We start from the raw sequence: 22,407 nt of genomic DNA on the forward strand, positions 1-22,407 counted from the left end.
TTTGTATAACAATCATAAATAATTAATTATAAGGTGCCAAATATTCCATAGTGTTGAACAATCATTTCACAGACTAGGCATACATGAATACTTTACATATGTGCAAATTAAAAAATTAAGCTGCATGGGAAGGATCTGGTAGGAGAAGATTTCACCCTGGATAGTGCCAATTTTGTGTTTACATTAAGTGACAAACTCTTGAGCGGTGAGTGAGCAGGTGAAAGGTGGTGACAAGGCAAAGAGGCAGCAGTGATTCTTGTCCTGGGTAGAAAGAAAGGATCTCAATTGGGTTTGTTTGGTGAGAAAAAGTTTGGTGCAGTAGGAAGAAAGAATTAATTGAAATTGAATAAAGTCAGCATCGGAAAAGGGTTTCTTCTATTGGAGCTCAGCAGGGATAGGAGCACCTACAGAGGTGGCAAGTCTGTCAGAGTGCCAAGGTTGGGGTTTGGCGTGATGGACAAAAAGTTGAATGGTTTGGGCGGCAAAATCAAGACATTATAGAGTATTGTGTTATAGATATAGACAGCAGTGTTGGAGTAGGACTGAGAGCAAATGGAAGTGCAGACGGGTAAAAAAGCTGAGGTTGGTGTGGTGCGAGAGGGAGAAATCCAGCTTTCTGTAAAGGTTAAGAGACAGAAGGATTGGGAGAGTAAATTTGATCAATTCTGTGTTGACATTCAGGACATTGGACCTCAGCTTGTAAGGGTATGATTGAGAGCATTGTGACCCACACTGTCTGTACCCACTGGCATTTGTTTTGTCTGCTGGTCAGACCATGATCATGATGGTAGTACTTTTCACTCTGACATTTACATAGATTTGATACTTATATTCAGATCAAAATAAAACTGTGGTTGTACCTTAGTTCTGTAGGATCTGAAATATTGGTTTATGATGTGTATTGGAAAGCCGTCAAATGTTTTTATGAATAAATTATAGTTTAGTAAGAATTACAATTGGCAAAAAATAATGTATTTCTGTAAGTATTGAAAATGGCAAGACGATAAAATATTTTTGCTTCTACAGTTATCACATATTGTATAATTGTATTGTCATATTAAACTAGTTCACCATTGATAGTTTTTATGTTTATTTGGTAGTATAATACATACCGTATTTGCTAAATAAATAATCTTTACTATTTTCTCCCCATAATATTTCTGGTACCAGAGGAGTCGAAACCTAAACCCAAGTAAGTTTTTATTTTTATAGATATATTATTAACCAAGCACATTATCTCACAGTAGTGACTTTTGAGGGGAGATGTATCAAACGTTTGAGAGAGATAAAGTGGAGAAGTCGTCCATAGCAACCAATCAGCTTCTGCCATACTATAGACTGTGCTAGATAAATGATAACTAGATGCTGGGTGGTTGCTATGGATACTTCTCCACTTTATCTCTCTTGAACGTTTGAGACATCTCCCCTTTGGTCTTTAATGATACAATAGCTCTTCTTTGCTACATAAATACCTGCATAGCTCATACATAGCATGTATGTAGTAAATTAGTGAGCAACCAATTAGTGCACCAAGGTTTTAAAATAAAGAAAGTGAAGTTAATGTCATAATAACCTGATAACAGCACTGATTTTAGTTGAAAACATTCATCAGACTAATATGATCCAGAAAGTGTCATATATGTTTATTCACACTAGTTATGTGCAAATGGAAGAACTATCAATGTAACCAAGAGTGGAACACTGCATTGTCCCAACATGAGCATGATGTCAGGCATGCCTGCAGAGATCCAGTGGTCCACTTGTATGTGCTGTAACCTGCAAACTGTGCAATAGTAATATGAGAATAATGTGCATACATACATTTATCTCAGACCTGAGCCTTTACATATTTTCTCAGTAAGCACACAGTGACAGTTTGTGATCAATTATAATCTAAAGGTGCCCACACATATACGATTTTATGGCCAATTTCCTCATGAACTTTCACGGGAGCTCCCTTGCCGTCGTGATCACGACTTTGGAAAAAAGACACCCAATCTGTCTTACGATCTCACGATCTATCGGATCGTACGTATCGTGAGATTGGCCATAACAAATCGTGAGTTGAAAAAATAAATAAAACAGGCTCTTGACTATTGGAGGGAAATTTAAATAGCCATAACAATGGGAGGGGCTATCTAGGGAGTATTAAAAGCAGGCACCCTTTAAACTCTGTGTACATTCTGCTCTGCTACTAGACGAGGCTCGGTGTATTTCTGCTGAATCCTGTACATTGCTACTGTGCTCTTTGTATTTGGCTTGCCTTATACAAAGTTTATTCTACCTGCAAGTGTGTGCTACCTACCTGCATTCTATCCTGTTCCTGAATTCTGTACTGATGCGTCCCTATCAGTATAGAGTGTTGGTCGCTGAAGCCGGGGTCCGGGAGATTAGAAAGAGGGCCCAGCAAAGAAGGACGAGAGCATGCTGGACCAAGGAGTGGCTACTACAAAGGGATACCCGCTCTCACATGTCCCTGCTGATGGAGATCAAGGAGAACAACCCGGACGACTATCAGAACTACCTGCGGATGGATGACGCCAGCTTCCAAGAATTGCTGCATCTGGTGATCCCCCACATCAAGAGGCAGGACACAAGGTGGCGGAGGGCAATCCCTGCTGAAGACAGACTGGTGGCTACCCTAAGGTACCTGGCTACAGGAAGGTCACTGGAAGACCTGAAGTTTGGGACACTCATCTCACCTCAGTCCTTGGGCGTCATCATTCCGGAGACCTGCAAAGCCATCGTAAAAGTGCTACAGTACCATTATTGCAAGGTAAGTAAAAAAAAAACATCACACTTTGTTTTCTTGTGTAAAGAAAATTTTTTTTTTTTTCTAAAACAAAGAAAAAAATATCCTTCATTTAGTACCTGCAGGCAACTGAAAGTGTGCACTAAACTGTGTGCAAAATACTTTGTTTATAACAACTTTACAAAAAAACATTATCACCAAATTTTATGAATCCCAATAGGTAGCCGGCTGTATGTGATAGGGTGGGTCAGACGCCAGTTTGAACAGGCCAAAACACATATGGCACAAGTACACATTGTGGCCCCGGCTTCCAGCAATGTGTACTTGTGCCATGTGTGTAGTGACCTTGTCCAAATGGCGTCATCACCACCCTATCTCATGCAGCAAGCACCTATTGGAATTCATAAAATTTGGTGACATTAAAAGCAAGACAAAAAAACAACCAAATTAAATCTCACCAAATTTTATGAATCCCAATAGGTAGCTGGCTGTATGTGCTAGGGTGGGTCAGACGCCAGTTTGAATAGGCCAGTACACACATGGCACAAGTACACATTGTGGCCCCGGCTTCCAGCAATGTGTACTTGTGCCATGTGCGCAGTGACCTTGTCCAAATGGCGTCATCACCACTCTATCCCATGCAGCAAGCACCTATTAGAATTCATAAAATTTGGTGACATTAAAATCAAGAAAAAATTTACATCTCTGTATATTGGGGCGACTCATCTGCTGCATCCAGCAGAGCATTATACAAGGTGGTGCTGGTGCTTGGGGTGCTTGGTGGGGGAGTAATATCTAACTGGGCAGGGGGGGCGGACATACCTATTTGGGGCAGGGGAAAATAGCATTGGATCTGCAATGTATGTAGAATTTGAGATATTTTTGCTCATACAGCAACTCAAGAGGTCGTAGTTTAACCTTAAAAAATTTCTTTGGATATCTGCATCCAGATTTCTCAATCTGCTGTTCACATGAGCTGTGAAATCATCTATTGCATCTGGGGGTTTCTGCAGCAGCCGTTCTGCGTTTTCTAAAAAATGGTCCTCACGTTCTGTAAAATTCTCCTTTCTGCCTTTTTTTCTTTTTTTGGGGTTGTTGAGAAGATGAGGGCCCAGGTGGAACTTGAGTTTCCACTTGTGTGCTATTCTCCAGATCACTGTCACCACCGAGCAGACTGAGGTCCGGTGTGGATGTTAAATCAGGGTCTTGGGTGGGAGTCTATATAGGGAAAAAAGATATAAAAAATATTATAGTCATGTTTTAACATCTTTTTTACTATTTTTAAAGTTTGCTAACACCGTGGAGAAGTGGACCAGCATCACGGAAGATTTTGAACAACGTTGGAATTTCCCTAACTGCGGAGGAGCCATCGATGGGAAACACATCCGCATCAACCCACCTGCCAACACCGGATCATATTACTACAACTACAAAGGATTCTTCAGCATCGTTCTCATGGCAGTGGTGAATGCCAACTACGAATTTCTGTTTGTGGATGTCAGCAAGAATGGGCGTGCTTCGGATGGTGGGTCCTTCAAAAAGACGGCTTTCTACCAGAGATTCGCCAACAAAACCCTCAACTTGCCCTCACTGGACCAGACAAAGCACGGCCCAAATTACGTTTTCGTTGCAGATGAGGCTTTTGCATTACATGAACATGTGATGAAGCCATTTGCACACAGGGGCCTGACCAGAGAGAAAAGGATATACAACTACCGTCTATCCCGGGCACGGCGCATTGTGGAAAATGCATTTGGAATAATGAGCAACCGCTTCCGCATTTTCCACACTGCCATCAATCTACATGTGGAGAAGATAGACTGGGTCGTGATGGCGTGCTGTGTGCTGCACAACTTTCTGTGAAGAAAATCTACTCAACGAGGACCAGTCCCAGCTAGACCAGAAGATGTAGGGCCCCTGGAGGACATTGAACATTTGACATCTGTGTCTGCACCACCAACTACAACGACATCCACCGCACGTGCCAAAGAAGTGAGGGAGGAGTACATGACCTATTTCAATGGACCAGGTGCTGTACCATGGCAGGAGGACTGTCTGTGAACTACTGACTAAATTGGACATTTGGGATTTAACAACAAAAACATTAAGGATTTTGGTTTAAACTGTGTCACTACTTACCAAGACTTCTGCAACCTCCTCATCTCCCTCACGCTCAGACATCAAGGTGATTGATTCCCTTTGAGGCTCTTGTTCACTGATGAATGACATCATTTGGTAGTACCACAGCGCAGGAGTATATATTTCATCTGTAGCCGCTCCTGATTTTTTGGAGTCATCCACCTTCTTTTTTTCTTTGATGTACACTGTCCTGAGATTTTGAATCTTTTGCCGTACAGTTTTCAGGTCTGCATCAGATATGCATTTTTTCGTATAACCCAACAGTTCCTCGAGTGCGGCCAACTTGTGTGACTTATTGTGGTACTTCCGAGAACTGATCTTCCACAGACAGTCTTTCGAGTGCAGGATTTCAATGAATCCTGTAACAAATTCACTTTCTGAATCCATGGACATTATCTATGAATAAGAAAAAAAAGGACATTTAAATATTTGTGTATATAGTTTTGTTAAATGTAATGTTGTTATAGTTCACATTTTTAATGTTTTAATATATTCTTTTTTACAGGTTTTTAAAGGTTTGTTATGGTATTCTAATCATGTTTTCTTTTACAGGAATGTTATGTGTTTATTGCTTGGTAATATAATGTTTTTCTTTGTTTGACAGTATGGGTTTTCCACCTTTGGGCCTGTCGTTGTGGTAGAACTACAGATCCCAGGATGCCCTAAAAACAGTTTCAAAGGTGGGTGGCAGGTCATCCTGGGATCTGTAGTTCCACAACAGCTGGAGACCGAAAGGTAGAAGACCCCCAGCTTTAAATAATGTGTGTTTTTAAATGTAATGTATGGTGATTTTTTTGTAAAATACGTGTTTATTTATTTATTTTTTTGATGTATTACACACATTGGTGGGCAGTGGGAGCTTAATGCATGACCCAGCCACCGCCTGCCTCAATACTGCGGGCGGTGGCTGGGTCATGCATTTATTACCTGGGGGCACACATTGGTGGGCAGTGGGAGCTTAATGCATGACCCAGCCACCGCCCGCCTCAATACGGCAGGCGGTGGCTGGGTCATGCATTTATTACCTGGGGACACACATTGGTGGGCAGTGGGGAGCACATATTGGTGGTCAGTGTGCTTGTATATAAACTGTACCAATACTCACCAAAAATGATCCAAAACAAGAATCCAGTGTGCAGGCTCCTCAATGTGCGACTGTCTTGCTCCATACACGATGCTGCACAAGATGGCGATGGGGCGTGTCCAGGTTTCTGTCAGTCAAATTCCACATTGTGTGATGAATCGTACGATTCATCGTGAGGAAAAAAACCCTCACGATCGGCTTCCATCGTGTTCATGGTTGGCTAATCTGCCCTACAGCAAGGCAGATCAGAAGATGCGATGTACGACGAGCGGGGACACGTATCGGCATCGTGCTCGTGAGTATAAACTCACGATTTGTACTTTTTTTACCCGATTCGTCAAAATTGCCCAAATCGTGTAAAATGTCGCTATATGTGTGGGCACCTTTACTTGCTGAAGTCCCCAGCGTTTCCCGAGTTTAAGTCTTGAAGTTAATAAGTTTTATTATGTGATGTCGTCCAAATCCATCCAGTAGAAGGCCCAGAGTAGGCTCCCTGTGTCAAAGTTCTGTCCGGCACACTCTACTATGAGGTCCGACCCAACCACTCCATTAGGCATCCCAGACCAATTGCCACCCATTCTGTGAAGTTTTCATCCAAATCCATCCAGTAGAAGGCCCAGAACAGGCTCCCAGGGTCAAAGTTCTCTTCAGCTTACACCAATGGGAAGTCCGACTGGAATCTCAACCCCCTAGTATGTCATCTGGGATCCAATGTTACCACTCTGTGAAGTTTTCATCCAAATCCATCCAGTGGAAGTCTCAGAACAGGCTCCCGGGTCAAAGTTCTTGCTATGTGGCCCACAAAGTTCGAGTTATGCCTTTGCATGCAAACACAGAGACTCTGGCTGACTTTTGTAGCTTTCTGACAGGATTTTGTCAGACTGCTAATTTCCACTGGAGCCAGCCCCGGAACCTGTGTAATTTAAGAGTGTCCCCATTTTTAGGATTGTGTGACAGTGTGTGGCCCTGACAAATTTCAAACCTAGGTAAAAACCTAATCCTGGTCATACTACACCATCATGCATATTTGGTGGAGCTAGGTTCAAAACTCTGGCCGTGCATAAGGACAAACAGACGGCCAGACAGACATTATTATTTAGATTTCGTCCAAATCCATCCAGTGGAAGGCCCAGAACAGGCTCCCTGGTTCAAAGTTCTGCCCTGCGCACTCCACTGTGATGTCCGACAGGGACCCCAACTACTCCATTAGGCATCATAGACCAATTGCCACCTCTCTGAATTTTTCATTCGAATCCATCCAGTGGAAGGCCCACAATAGGCTTCCTGGGTCAAAATTCTTCCAGCATATACCAATGGTAGGTCCAACCAGGACCTCAACCCCCTAGTACATCTTCTGGGATCTAGTGTTTGTGTCCAAATCCATCCAGTGGAAGGCCGAGAACAGGCTTCCAGAGTCAAAGTTCTACCCAGCATCCCTGGGTCAAAGTTCGGCCCAGCGTACACCAATGGGAAGTCCGACCGGGTCCTCAACCCCATAGTATGTCTTCTGGGATCTAATGTTACCACTATGTGAAGTGTTCAACCAAATCCATCCAGTGGAATGCCCAGAACAGGCTCCCCAGGTCAAAGTTCTGCCCAGCGTGCATCAACAAGAGGACTGCCCGGAACCCTATCCCCCCTAAAATCTGTCCAGGATCCAACTGGACTACCTCGCATTGGTTTCATCCCAATTGGTGCAGGGGTGTCTGAATGCATAACCAGTCAGACAAAAAAAAAAAACAGACCAATGAATTTGATATATAAGATTTGTTGCTTTGTTCCATTTTCACTGTGTGGTCTAATAGCGTACTTTTTCGATACTAAATAACTATGTAAGATTTGGCAGCTTTCCTTTGAGACCTGTGGAAAATATTCGACAACAAACAAAGAAACATTCGTCTTCATTTATATATATACAGTAGATGACATAAGTAAAAGTCAGTGCTCAAACGTTACCAATTTAAACTGATGCAACTGCCAACTACCTGGGTGACTGCTTCCATTCGAAGCTGTGTTCATGTACACAAAGTCATTAATCTGATTGATAAGTGTGACTAATTACTCCTCTATCTTCTCCTTTTAGGTTGTTCATGCCAAACCTGGTGCCTCTGAAAATCCCAGATGGAGAAAAAGTTGACTTTGATGTAAGAGCATTGACATTTTTTCCGTTAGTTAACTAATTCTTCACAGGGATGTAAGCATGAAACAAAATCATGTTGAAATTAAATGTGGGATCATTATACAATCTGCTTTGTACAATCTGCTTCGTACACCAGCTGTTTCCATGTCTTCTAGGTCTGTTTTGGAATCTTTATAAACAGCTTCACAAAAACGACAATATACATTCAGTACATATAGCATACTTAAATATATTAAATAACATTATTCTAACATTTTACCCCTGCAAACATCTTATAAATAGGTACATTTAAAACAAAATGAGTCTTAAAATAAACATTTAGGTCTACCTTACCAGTGGTGGCTCCAACCTTTTTGGGTAAATGAAGCTGCATGGGATGCAGTCCAGTCATCAGTACAGATGGTTACAGTGCCTGCCAGACCCATGATTTTTGCATATTCCCTTAATGAAAATCTTTGAGTTGGTCAGTCTGACTGCTTCACTTCACACTAAGGGCTTGGTTATGTCAGTGGCCCCTGCTTCACTTCTCACTAAGGGCTTGGTTATGTCATTGGCCCCTGCTTCACTTCACACTAAGGGCTTGGTTATGTCACTGGCCCCTGCTTCACTTCACACTAAGGGCTTGGTTATGTCAGTGGCCCCTGCTTCACTTCACACTAAAAGCTTGGTTATGTCAGTGGCCCCTGCTTCACTTCACACTAAGGGCTTGGTTATGTCACTGGCCCCTGCTTCACTTCACACTAAGGGCTTGGTTATGTCACTGGCCCCTGCTTCACTTCACACTAAGGGCTTGGTTATGTCACTGGCCCCTGCTTCACTTCACACTAAGGGCTTGGTTATGTCACTGGCCCCTGCTTCACTTCACACTAAGGGCTTGGTTATGTCACTGGCCCCTGCTTCACTTCACACTAAGGGCTTGGTTATGTCAGTGGCCCCTGCTTCACTTCACACTAAGGGCTTGGTTATGTCAGTGGCCCCTGCTTCACTTCACACTAAGGGCTTGGTTATGTCACTGGCCCCTGCTTCACTTCACACTAAGGGCTTGGTTGTGTCAGTGGCCCCTGCTTCACTTCACACTAAGGGCTTGGTTATGTCAGTGGCCCCTGCTTCACTTCACACTAAGGGCTTGGTTATGTCAGTGGCCCCTGCTTCACTTCACACTAAGGGCTTGGTTATGTCACTGGCCCCTGCTTCACGTCACACTAAGGACAGCGGAAAAAATCACATTTATTGGATGCATTAAGGAGGATAATAATAAAACATGTAAGCACACTTTTTTTTAACAAGCAGCAGATATTCTGTACTCCAATACAGAGGTGCAAATGAGCTGATTACAATTAGTTATTTAAGAATAACATATTTAAATGAATCATTTGAGCATTAATACTTGAAAACCACATTATAAATGCACAGAGTTAAATGCTGCAGTAACACTACAGTATTTAAGATTTTTGCAGTGTGACTGCGTAATAGGTTACTCAATGCTATTGACTTAGGGCCTGATTCAGAGATGGACGCTAATGCGATCGCAGCTGTGATTACATACGCAATGCAGCAGTGAAAATATGCTAATATTAGCAGGGATCACCCGAGCATAAAAATGCCCACTGCTCCCTTCCTACCTGTGTGTGATGATGCATACCTGCCTAAATATCGGTAACATTTAAGCACATCAGCGGCCATCTTACCCTTGCGGCAGGTTTGACCTGCCGCAGCCTTGGGTGCTATTCTGACATGAAGAGCTGGGTGTGCAATAGCAGTGGCTAATTTATGCATGCCCATGTAACAGCGTTTAAATGGACAGACTCGCCTGTGATTCTCTGACCACCCCCCGTCCCACCCCCAAACGCTGACAACCTGTCAGTCACTTTGTGATGAGATCCACTGTGCGTCCGCAATTTCAGATGGATCTCTTGCCCTGGCTATTTGAACAAGCATATGCATAGCAGTGGTACAGATGTCGATTTGGTACAGAATTGGCTCCACTGTGTACCGGTATGTTTTATTTTAAAGCCTCCCATGACTTCCATGTGCTAGTCTAATCCTCTTAGCTAGACTGCCAGTGTTTATTTTTAAAATAAATAATAATAATAACTATATATATATATGTGCAACTCAACTATTGGAACTGTAAAAGAGCGCCTCATGTGCTTTTATATATATATATATATATATATATATATATATATATGTATATGTATAAAATTGTGGATAAATAAAAGTACATATATATATACAAAATGCCGTAGGAATATCAGAATAAATAAGGATAAGAAATAGTTTATCTGATTTAAAAAAATGGCAAGTTCATGAATGGGTAGAAAATAGGAGCCTCCAACGCGTTTCGTCCGTGTCTTGGACTTCTTCAAGGGATAATTAGGCTCCTGTGAGGTATCCAGTATTTATACCCCTTCAAATGAGGACAAACAAGGAATGATAGGAATCATTTGTGACATCACTTCCGGTTTTCGAATTATCATATACTTACTAAAAAGCAATAGTTACTAGGTTTTATATTTAACTTTTCTGTTAACAAATACATAATTTATGTGTATAATCGCTTCCTTAATATAAGTAATTTTAAGTTTTAATCACTTAATGGATCCAGTGATTATTTTGCGTCGCGTCACTTCCGCCCTTTTTAACCTGAGTATCGTGGCACTTCCGCCAACTTTCCAGTGTAAACAACAGTCCAGTCCTTCCATGGGGCTATCTCCGTCTCACGTCACTTCCGCCCGCGTCATCTTCGTCCTCGTTCGGCGCTACAGCAACTCCATGGCTGTCCAAGCTGATCGGTCTGCATCCTCCACTTGATCCCCCGACCACTTGTTATGACACATCTGCACGCCCCCTCTCTCCTGGGCATCTCCTGTCCATTCTCCAAAGCTGGTGGCATCCATCTTGGTACTCCACCTTGGTGATTCCACCCGCGGCCATTTGCTACTCCTGGAATCCTGTTTCTCCATGGCTTTATACCTGATAGTCTTAAATCCTGGAAGTAGCAATTTGTTTCCTATATGGCATAATGGGAATAATATTAATATCAACATAAGTTAAAACCATGTATTGAAAATATATAAGATAAATTATTAGAGATCCACAAATTGTTCTTAATTATTCATAATTATTCATAACACCAGACCTAAGCTTGTTTAAAATTATAATTTAAACATCTCTACATATCTTATAAATAAAGCATTCATTAATGTGTTAATGGTTGTTATAGATCACATCTGTATAATATAAATAATAAATTTTTTCTGATATTTTTCAGTGCATATAAAGTCATTTCAATTGTTTCTTCTTTATCGATACTGTAGTTCTTGCATGAGCTTTCAAATGTAGGTCAGGGGTTGCTTCATGGTCACATGTCATGATGGATTTTGACCTGTATGTTCCAAGGAAAACTACAGTACCTGGTCTTCCCTAGAGATCTCCCATCCAAGTACTAACCAAACCCAATGGTGCTTAGCTTCCAAGATCAGACAAGATTGGGCACTCCAACCTAGGTATGACAGTAGATAATGTTGGGACATACAATATACCCTTCTGACCTATGTTATCCATCACCATCTTCTTAAAGGAATGGAGCAATTTCGTAGTTACCATTGAATCCTCTGGGAGTCATGGTGTCCAGTTAAAAAATGCAGTACATCTCCCGTCTGGATAATTTATTTGCAAAGTCTCCTCCTCTGTCTCCAATTTCCACATGTTCTATTGCTTTAAACGTCAGTTCATGCGAATCCAATTTATGTTGTAGATTGAAAAGTCTTGATACCATATGCGTCTCCACCTTATTTTTAATATTTCTTATATGCTCCTGTATGCGAAGTTTCAGCAGTCGTTTCGTCTTACCCACATATTTTGTTCCACATGAGCATTCCAAAAGATAGATAACTGAAGTTGAATTGCAGTTAAGATGCTGTTTGATCTTGTATTCCTTACAGTTCGCATTATATATATTGTGACACAGTTGGGATAGGGGTCCCTCTCCTGGGGCAGATGGACTCCCCCTTTACACACACCGCAGCCGGAGAAACAGGACACAATTCTGGGGTTCTCGAGCAAGCTGGTCACAGCCAGTCTTTATTGTACCAGGTATATAAATAAAACGAGACACAAACAAAATCCTAGCCCGTCTGTGCTCTAACTAGACAGTAGGTTCCCTCACTATCAGAACACTATAAACAAGTTCATGTACACAGTACTTACAGGTCTGTATCAAAACAATGTCTCAGAGCAAGCTAGCCTGCAGGCCTACTCTCCCAGGTGTGAGACACTCAGCCAGAACAAAATCCAGCTTATAACAGCCATTTCCAGGTGCAAGCCCTAATGAGCCTGCTACCAGGCAGAAAGGCCCAACACCCAGAGTGGCCTGTGGATGGAGCCCTCCCTCTCCTCACATCCACACCCTCAGGACCCATTCCGGCTTTTCAACAAAGCCGACATTCCAATCTGTTCCAATCTTTTAAACCCCCAGACTTTTCCTGGGGGTTTAAAAGACATATGTGAGAAATCTGTGACGCACATATATGCTATCCACAACTTTTACAGTGCTTCTATCACACATCCCCCCCTTTGTTTCAACCTGTGGGGTGGAACAACTGCAGCACCCAAACAATGAATGTGTGACAAAGCGTCTGCATTGGCCAGCTGGCTTCCTGGCCTGTGTTCTACCAAAAATGTAAAGTTTTGTAATGCCAAGAACCACCTAGTTATTATCCAATTGGTCTCTTTGTTCTCTGACATCCACTTCAACGGGGCATGATCAGTGATCAGCCTGAATTTCCTTCCCACCAATAGTACCTGAGAGTTTCCAATGCCCATTTTATGGCTAACGCTTCCTTCTCAACTGTAGCATAGTTTCTCTCATGTACATTTCATTTCCTGCTTAGGTAAAAAATAGGGTGTTCTTCACCTTTCTTGCTCTGGGACAGGACCGCTCCTATACCTACTTCTGACGCATCAGTTTGCACAACAAACTTCCTGTCAAAATCAGGAGTCATCAGAACTGGTGGCGAACACAACACTATTTTCAACTCCTGAAAAGCCTTCTCTGCTTCAGGACTCCGGGCCTGATTCAGAGCCGCTCGTAAGCGGCCGCTCGTTCACTCCGAGCGATATTCGCACATCTGCGCATGCGTATGGGTTTTAGTACGCATGCGCGAACAAGTCAGTGTGGTCAGAAATCGTGTGCTCGCAAAATAGCGAATGCCTGCTAATTTGAGGGACAGAATGAGGCGTTTGTGGGTGGTAACAGGGGAAGTTGCTTGAAAACGGGGAGTGGAGATCCGAACGCAAGCGTGCCAAACGATCTAAACGGGCGTTTTAAGGGTGTGCATAATTAACAAAGCAGCGTCATCGACCACGTCACTTGGTTGTCTTTTAGCCTGAACTGCTCGCATGATTGCGGTAGGAAAATCCAACTACAAGCACTGCGAGCAGTTCATACCCCTTTCGATGTACTCGATTAATAAAATAAATAGCGGAGATGACGTAGGATGCGAGTGGCCAGGGGGTGTTTTTTCCAAAATTGTGAGCGCATGTTTCGTTCGCTCGTTCAGACATAGAGGCGTCAACAGACCGCAAAGAGCAAACGGTTAATTTAAATAGCCACCCCCTTTTTCTGAACGAGCGAGCGTAAATAGCGTCCGGCTCTGAATCAGGCCCTCCATTCCACCATGACTTTCTGTTTGCCTTTGGTAAGGTCAGTCAGTGGGACTGCAATGGTGGCAAAATTGTGTATAAACCTCCTATAATACCCAGTAATCCCTAAGAAGGCTCTCCCCTGCTTCTTATTCAGGGGACATGGCCAGTTTTGTATTGCCTCAATCTTATTAAGTTGTGGCTTTATCAAACCTCTGCCAATGGTGTATCCAAGATGCTTTATTTCTTCCATCCCTAGATAACACTTTTTTGGGTTGGCTGTCAAACCTGCCTTATAGATGGAGTCCAACACTCCTTGTACTCTGGGCAAGTGAGACTGCCAATCAGGACTATGAATGACCACATCATCCAGATAAGCAGCAGCATACTGTCTATGGGGCCTTAGAATCCTTTCCATCATTCTTTGGAAGGTAGCAGGTGCCCTATGTAGCCCAAAGGGTTACAACCCCTCCGATGCAGAAAAAGCTGTCTTTTCTTGGCATTCTCAGTTAACGGCACTTGCCAATACCCTTTGGTAAATGCAAGAGTGGTTAAATATCTGGCTGTCCCTAGCCTTTCAATTAGTTCATCCACCCTAGGCATTGGGTAGGCATCGAACTTTGACACACTGTTCAATTTCTGGAAGTCATTGCAGAAACGCACGCTCCCGTTGGGCTTTGGAATAAGCACAGTGGGACTTGCCCACTCACTATGCGATTCTTCAATTGCATCCAACTGTAACATTTTTTGTATTTTTTTCGATACTGATTCTCTTTGGGCTTCTGGTAACCTATAGGGCTTTAGGTTAACCTTAACCCCTGGGTCAGTGATTATGTCATGTTTAATGACCGTGGTTTTTCCTGGTATGTCAGAAAACAGCACCCTATTTCTGATCAGAAGTTCCTTAACTTCCTGCTGTTGAACTGCTGACAGGGTTTTTGCCACTGTCACTTCGGGAACCAAGGGCCCTGGGTTTACTGGAGGGGCTCAGACAGCTGCCAGAGCTGCTCTATCCTTCCAGGGTTTTATAAGATTTACATGATATATCTGTTCTGGCTTTCTTTTCCCCGGGGGGTAGACTTTGTAATTAACCTGCCCCACTTTTTCTAAAATTTCAAATGTCCTTGCCACTTAGCCAAAAGTTTACTTTCTACTGTGGGAACCAACACCAACACTCTGTCCCCAGGAGCAAAGATGCGTAACCGAGCATTGCGGTTGTATACACTCTGCTGTACCTGTTGGGCCCGTTCCAAGTGCTCTCTCATTATCGGCACCACAGCAGTAATTCTTTCTTGCATTTGGGAAACATGCTCAACGGTTTTATACGGACTGGACTGCCCCTCCCTTGTCTCTTTGGCAATGTCTAGTAACCCCCTTGGGTGTCTCCCATATAACAAATTGAAAGGTGAAAACCTGGTGGAGGATTGGGGAACCTCTCTTATGGCCAACAACAAATAAGGCAACAAGTAATCCCAATCTCTACCATCTTCGTTGACTACTTTTCTTAGCATATGTTTTAATGTCTTGTTAAACCTCTCGACTAACCCATCGGTTTGGGGGTGATAGACCGAAGTCCTTATCTGTTCGATTTTGAATTGGTGGCAAAACTCTTTCATGACTTTTGACATAAATGGGGTACCTTGGTCAGTCAGTATTTCCTTGGGTATTCCCAACCTGCTAAAGACATGGGCTAACTCACTAGCAATGGTCTTGGTTGCTTGGTTGAGCAAAGGTATCGCTTCTGGTTACCTGGTAGCATAATCCATTATCAGCAGAATAATTTGATGGCCCCGGGCAGACTTCATTAAGGGTCCAACCAAATCCATAGCTATTCTTTCAAATGGCACCTCAATAATGGGTAATGGAACTAGTGGACTTGTAAAATGTAGTCTTGGAGCATGATACTGACATTTAGGGCAGGCTGCACAATAGTCAGATACCTCTTTATGGACCCTGGGCCAGAAAAGCTCTGCAAAATTCTCTCAGTGGTTTTCTCTACCCCTAGTTGACCTGCCGTTATATGACCATGAGCCAGATCTAACACTGTTCTTCTGTATGCTTTGGGAACTATTAATTGTTCCACAATATCTTCCCCTTTCTTAGTCACCTGATACAAAAAATCCTGACATACTGCCATGTGAGGATATGACAAAGGACTATCGGGGTCTAGGGGTTTATCATCGATCACTTTGACATTCTGCCTGGCTTTTACCAGAGTAGGGTCATTTAACTGCTCCACGGCAAAGACCTCTCTACTGACCTCTAAATCTGGCAGATGATCAACTGGCTCAACAACACTTCCCACCTCAGTGGGAAGCACATCAGTTGGCGAGCCGCCATCATGTTCCGCATTCTCTAGTTTGCCAATCATACTAGAAAAAGGGAACATATCTGACTCTGAAGAAACTTCCTCTGCTACTACACCAGTAACCTTCTCAAATGGGTCAGGGTGATTTACCTCTGTGCAAAATTGGCTTTCCCACAACTTCCAGAATTGAGCAAAGTCTCTCCCCAATATTGCTTCATACATTAAGCCATGTACCAAACCCACAGGGACTATCGTGGAACCACATGGTGTCTCGATGTTCACTTCTGCAGTAGTATAATACCTAGTATCCCCATGTATGCTGGTCACACCAACAGATTTCCCCTTACGCTTCAAGGGGTTCACCAGTTCAGCTTTCATAAGTGTAACCAGGCAACCAGAATCTAACAGAGCCTCTACTCGGTTGCCTTCTACAGTGAGTACACACATGTGCTTATCTGTCTCAGCCTGCCGGTCAGCAGTACAGGCTGGCTGTGCAAAGAAATACATCCTGTGGTTGATGTGAGCAGTATCACATTGCTTAGGTTCAGAGGTAAGTGAACAATTAGCCGCAGTATGGCAGAAACCACCACATTGGAAACACTGAATCACATTATAATCTAGTCTTTTACGAGGTAGGAACCTTCCTGGCCTGGCTGGCCTATCTCCAGGTTCCACACCCTCAGTCTTAAGTACATTCCATCGCCCAGCACCCTTCTCCCCTGGAACAGTCTTACCAGTGTCGATGAAAGTTTGCTGACCCACCATCGGGGGCTCGGTGGGGTAGACTCAACAACTCCTCAGCTGCCACGTACCACTCCACCTGTTCAACTAACTGGTCTGCATGGCTCACCCACTTGCGCAGAGATGCAGGTAGCAATCGCAGATACCGGTCCATCACAACTCTTTCCATGATCTGTGGTCCTGTCAGCGTCTCGAGTTGTAGCCATTTTGTGGTTAGATGGATGAGGTCATGCATCTGTGAGCATGGAGGCTTTTCCATTTGGAACTCCCAGCGGTGGACTCATTGGGCATGAACAAATGAGGTAACCCCCAAGCGAGTTAGGATCTCCTGTTTTAGCTTTTCATAGTCCCTTGCATCAGCCAGGCACAAATCATAATAGGCCTTTTGTGGTTCTCCAGACAGGAAGGGTGCCACAAGGCTTGCCCACTGTTCCTTGGGCCAACTCTCCCTTTCTGCAGTACTCTCAAATGCCGTGAGATATGCCTCCACATCATCACTTGGAGTCATCTTCTGTAAAAAATGACTGGCGCGTATGGAGCGAGTGTGGGTTGGAGGGTCAGCGGATGCATCTCCAGACCGGGCTACTAGGTGTTGTACTACCTCTTTTAAGGTCTGGTGGGTTTCCTCGAGGGTGACTTGTTGTTGCCTCTGGGCTGTCTCCAAGGCCAACAGTTGCACATTGGTGGATTCCTGCTGAGCTCTGGTAGCTTCCTGCTGAAGTTTGTTCATTACCTGCTGAGTTGCCATAGCTTGGAGCAAGGCCTTAACAATGTCCTCCATGTTGTCTTTAGGTGCGGGTTGGAAGCTGAACGTGGCTTCTCTAAGCATCTGCTGATGCCACCTTCATGAATTCCACAATTACGTGTCTGTTCCTTTAAATTTTAAAGGAATTTTTTTTCTCCCTTTGCTGCACTTTCAGTGTGTGATTGCCCGCATTCTCCACCAAATGTGACACAGTCGGGATAGGGGTCCCTCTCCTGGGGTAGATGGACTCCCTCTTTACACACACCACAGCCAGAGAAACAGGACACAATTCTGGGGTTCTCGTTCAAGCTGGTCGGAGCCAGTCTTTATTGTAGCAGGTACATAAATAAAGCAAAACACAGACAAAATCCTAGCCCGTCTGGGCTCTAACTAGACAGTAGGTTCCCTCACTATCAGAACACTATAAACAAGCTCACGTCCACAGTACTTACAGGTCTGTATCAAAACAATGTCTCAGAGCAAGCTAGCCTGCGGGCCTGCTCTCTCAGGTGTGAGACACTCAGCCCGAATGAAATCCAGCTTATAACAGCCATTTCCAGGTGCAAGCCCTAATGAGCCTGCTACCAGGCAGAAATGCCCAACACCCAGAGTGGCCTGTGGATGGAGCCCTCCCTCTCCTCACATTCACACCCCCAAGGACCCATTCTGGCTTTTCACCAAAGCCAACACTCCAGTCTGTTCAGCGGAACAGACTTTTCCTGGGGGTTTAAAAGACATATGTGAGAAATCTGGGACACATATATATGCCATCCACAACTTTTCCAGTGCTTCTATCACAATATATATATATATGTTTATATATATTTATATATATATATATGTGTGTGCGTGTATTTATTTAACACTGTCAGCGTATGCAGATTTATAAAAAAAATTACAAATTACTGACAATAAATGGTAGAGAGAATAAATGAAAGTCGACGCAGCAGTAACAACAAATTCCAGTTTTAGATGTCCACTAGGGACTTGAACTGTAGCTGAACTTTTCCATGCTCTAATACCGTAAATGGGTTCATGAAAGGTTTACCTTGGCCAGCTAGCTTACACTTAAGAGTGATAGTAACGAACAGCAGTATAGTGATACAGATTAAAATACTGCTTTATTGTAAAGCATCAGCAGTTAGTTACTAGAGTATCTAAACACCCTTACTGTTTTTTTTACTGAATACGGTTTTATTACTGAAAAAGCATGCATTGCATCTCATACACATAATACTACAATTTATTTTGTGACAGTCCTCATTTTTCTTTCCTGTAGACTGAAAATTACATAGATTGCAATATGTTGTTTACAATGTAAATATTTATATATATATTTATACATATATATATATATATATATATATATATTTATACATACATACACAGCAGAAAACAGGCGGCACTCATAGGACTTTAAGTATTAAGAAAAAGAATTGACCTTCAAGTCATCTATTGCCAACATTTCAATCTCTTTATTGAGATTTTTCTCAAGCCTCAAGTCCTAGGTGTGCCGCCTGTTTTCTGCTGTATCGATTGGGGAACCCTCGGGGAAGGCAACAAGGCAAGGTAAACTAGGATCTTGTGGAGTGTCAGTATATTTATATATACATACACACACACACAGGCATCACTAGAGTTGGTGTTACCCTGTGCTGTAAGTCATGGTGACACCCCCCCTCCACCAAAAAAATAAAATCAGGATCAAGTTGCGCAGCTCCACGCTCACTCCCCCCTTACCAGTCCAACAGTCCAGTACTAACACTGCAGTGCTCCTTCCAGAATGCCGGGCGCGATGACATCACACCCTGCATTCTGAGTAGAGAAGAGAGGAGGTCGGTCTGACAGACTGGACAAAAATTCTGCTGCCGCCAGTCCGCCCACACCTTCCTACCTATGCGGCGGGAGTGGTAATGGAGAGGGAACTGGTGGGTGTGGGCAGGACTGTGGTGGCGGCAGCATGTGGGGGGGGGATGCGGGCACGCAGGGCTCCCAAGAGAAATCTTGGGACCTTGTACAGCAACCTCCCGGGGATCTTCTGGAGAGGGTGTGGCCCTAGCATGTTGAGAGAATGGCTGCACCTTTTTGGGGTTGTGTCTAGCATGTGAGAAGCACCCACTCATAGGAACATGACAGATCAGCATTTTTTAAGAGCTGACCATAAACTGCCCCACTTTTTTTTGGACAGCCCAGAAACTGCACCACTTACTGGCTACAGAGAAGGCCCAGTAACACACCACACAGCCCCTGAAACACAGAGAGTGGTTGCAATATTCTCACTGTTCACTGGCATCTGTTTATCTATCATCTATTTGTATATATATATATATATATATTGTGACACAGTTAGGTTAGGGGGTCCCTCTCCTGGGTAGAGGACTCCTTCCTTTCACACACAGCAGCTGGGAAACAGTACACCAGACTGGATGCAAGTACAAGCTGGTCGGTGCCAGTCTTTATTGTACAATGTCAGAAACAAACATAAAGAAAACAAACATAAATCCTAGCCCTGTCGGGGCACTAACTTCACAGGTAGTTCCCTCACTACCAGAACCTGGCAGGGCCTAATGCCCTCACCAGCAACAAGGGCACAGCACAACACTTACAGTTAGGTTTTCAAGTGTCTCTGAGCAAAGTCCCTGTCTGCTCTCCCAGGTGAGACAATCAGCCCTCAACACACTAGGCTTATATTGGCCACTCTCAGGTGGAAACCCTAACAAGCCTGTTACCAGGCTGCGAGAACCAAAACCTGGAGTGGCCGTGGGTGGAGACCTCCCTCTCCTCTCACCCACAACCCCCAGGTCCCAAACCGGCTTTTCAAAAAGCCGAAACTCAAGCCTGCTACACTGCAGACTTTCTCCTGGGGGTTTAAAACACATAAGACAGGAATCTGGGACAAATGTACCTGCCACAGATCACTTTACCAATGATCCTATCACATATCCCCCCCTTTGTTTCGACCTGTGGGGCGGAACAACTGAAGCCCCCAAACAATGAATGCGTGACAACGCGTCAGCATTGGCCAGCTGGCTTCCTGGCCTGTGTTCCACTGAAAATTTAAAAGTTTGTAACGCCAAGAACCATCTCGTAATTCTCGCATTACTGTCCTTATTTTCAGACATCCACTTCAAAGGGGCATGGTCAGTGATCAATTTGAACTTTCTTCCAACCAAGTAGTACCTGAGAGCCTCTAACGTCCATTTTATGGCCAACGCCTCCTTCTCCACTGTGGCATAGTTTCTCTCATGTACATTCAACTTTCTGCTAAGATAGAAAATAGGGTGTTCCTCACCCTCCTTGTTCTGGGACAGGACCGCTCCTATACCTACTTCTGATGCATCGGTTTGTACTATGAATTCCCTTTCAAAATTAGGAGTCATCAGGACTGGTTGGGAACACAACGCTACTTTCAACTCCTGAAAAGCTTTCTCTGCCTCAGGACTCCATTCTACCATGACTTTTTGTTTGCCTTTGGTCAGGTCAGTCAGTGGGACTGCCATGGTGGCAAAGTTGGGTATAAACCTCCTGTAGTACCCCGTAATTCCCAAGAAGGCTCTCACCTGCTTCTTATTCAGAGGCCGTGGCCAGTTTTGTATGGCATCAACTTTATTGAGCTGAGGCTTTATCAGGCCTCTGCCAATGGTGTATCCCAGATATTTTACTTCCTCCATGCCTAGACAACACTTTTTTGGGTTGGCTGTCAAACCTGCCTTATAGATGGAGTCCAACACTGCTTGTACCCTGGATAAGTGAGACTGCCAATCAGGACTATGAATGACCACGTCATCCAGATAAGCAGCCGCATACCGTCTATGGGGCCTTAGAATCCTGTCCATCATTCTTTGGAAGGTATCAGGTGCCCCATGTAGCCCGAAGGGCAACATCTTGTACTGAAAAAAGCCCTCTGGCGCTGAAAAAGATGTCTTTTGTTTGGCGCTCTCGGTTAACGGTACTTGCCAATACCCTTTCGTTAGGTCAAGAGTGGTTAAATACCTTGCCGTCCCTAGTCTCTCAATCAATTCATCCACTCTTGGCATTGGGTAGGCATCGAATTTTGAAACACTGTTCAACTTTCGGAAGTCATTGCAGAAACGCACACTCCCGTCGGGTTTTGGAATCAACACAATGGGACTTGACCATTCACTACGTGATTCTTCAATAACCCCTAACTCTAGCATATTTTTAATTTCTTTCGACACCGATTCTCTTTGTGCTTCTGGCAACCTATAGGGCTTTAGATTAACTTTAACCCCTGGGTCAGTGATTATGTCATGTTTAATGACCGAGGTTTTCCCAGATACGTCAGAGAACAGCACCCTATTTCTAATCAGAAACTCCTTGACCTCTTGTTGTTGAATTGCCGACAGGGTTTTTGCCACTGTCACTTCAGGAACTAAGGGCCCTGGATTTACTGGAGGGGCTCGGACGGCCGACAGTGCCGTTCTATCTTTCCAGGGCTTTAACAGATTTATATGGCATATCTGTTCCGGCTTTCTTTTTCCCGGCTGGTAAACTTTGTAATTGACATGCCCCACTCTTTCTAAGATTTCAAAGGGCCCTTGCCATTTAGCCAAAAGTTTATTTTCCACAGTGGGAACCAATACTAACACTCTGTCCCCAGTAGCAAAGCTGCGTAACCGAGCATTGCAGTTGTATACCCTCTGCTGTGCCTGTTGAGCCTGTTCCAGGTGCTCTCTCACTATCGGCACTACCGCAGCAATTCTCTCCTGCATTTGAGAAACATACTCAATCACGGTTTTGTAAGGACTAGACTGCCCCTCCCATGTCTCTTTGGCAATGTCTAGTAACCCCCTTGGGTGTCTCCCATACAACAAGTCGAAGGGTGAAAACC

At 43.8% G+C, this 22,407-nt stretch overlaps 1 protein-coding gene and 1 pseudogene across 3 annotated transcripts in view; one reads left to right on the plus strand and one right to left on the minus strand.

Moving 5' to 3' along the window:
- Positions 1-22,407, plus strand: part of LOC148442659 (troponin T, cardiac muscle-like) — a 127,573-nt gene that overhangs the window by 79,701 nt on the left and 25,465 nt on the right. For all 3 annotated transcript variants that reach the window (XM_088463667.1, XM_088463668.1, XM_088463669.1), the window contains 2 exons: positions 1,171-1,192; positions 8,059-8,119. In XM_088463667.1, coding sequence (XP_088319793.1) covers positions 1,171-1,192; positions 8,059-8,119 — 83 coding nt within the window. The remainder of the gene's footprint in view (positions 1-1,170; positions 1,193-8,058; positions 8,120-22,407) is intronic.
- Positions 11,520-11,638, minus strand: LOC148442660 (5S ribosomal RNA; annotated as a pseudogene).

Source organism: Taudactylus pleione, unplaced genomic scaffold (genome assembly GCF_031769625.1).
Source record: "Taudactylus pleione unplaced genomic scaffold, aTauple2 ptg001423l, whole genome shotgun sequence".
NCBI classification, from domain to species: domain Eukaryota; kingdom Metazoa; phylum Chordata; class Amphibia; order Anura; family Myobatrachidae; genus Taudactylus; species Taudactylus pleione.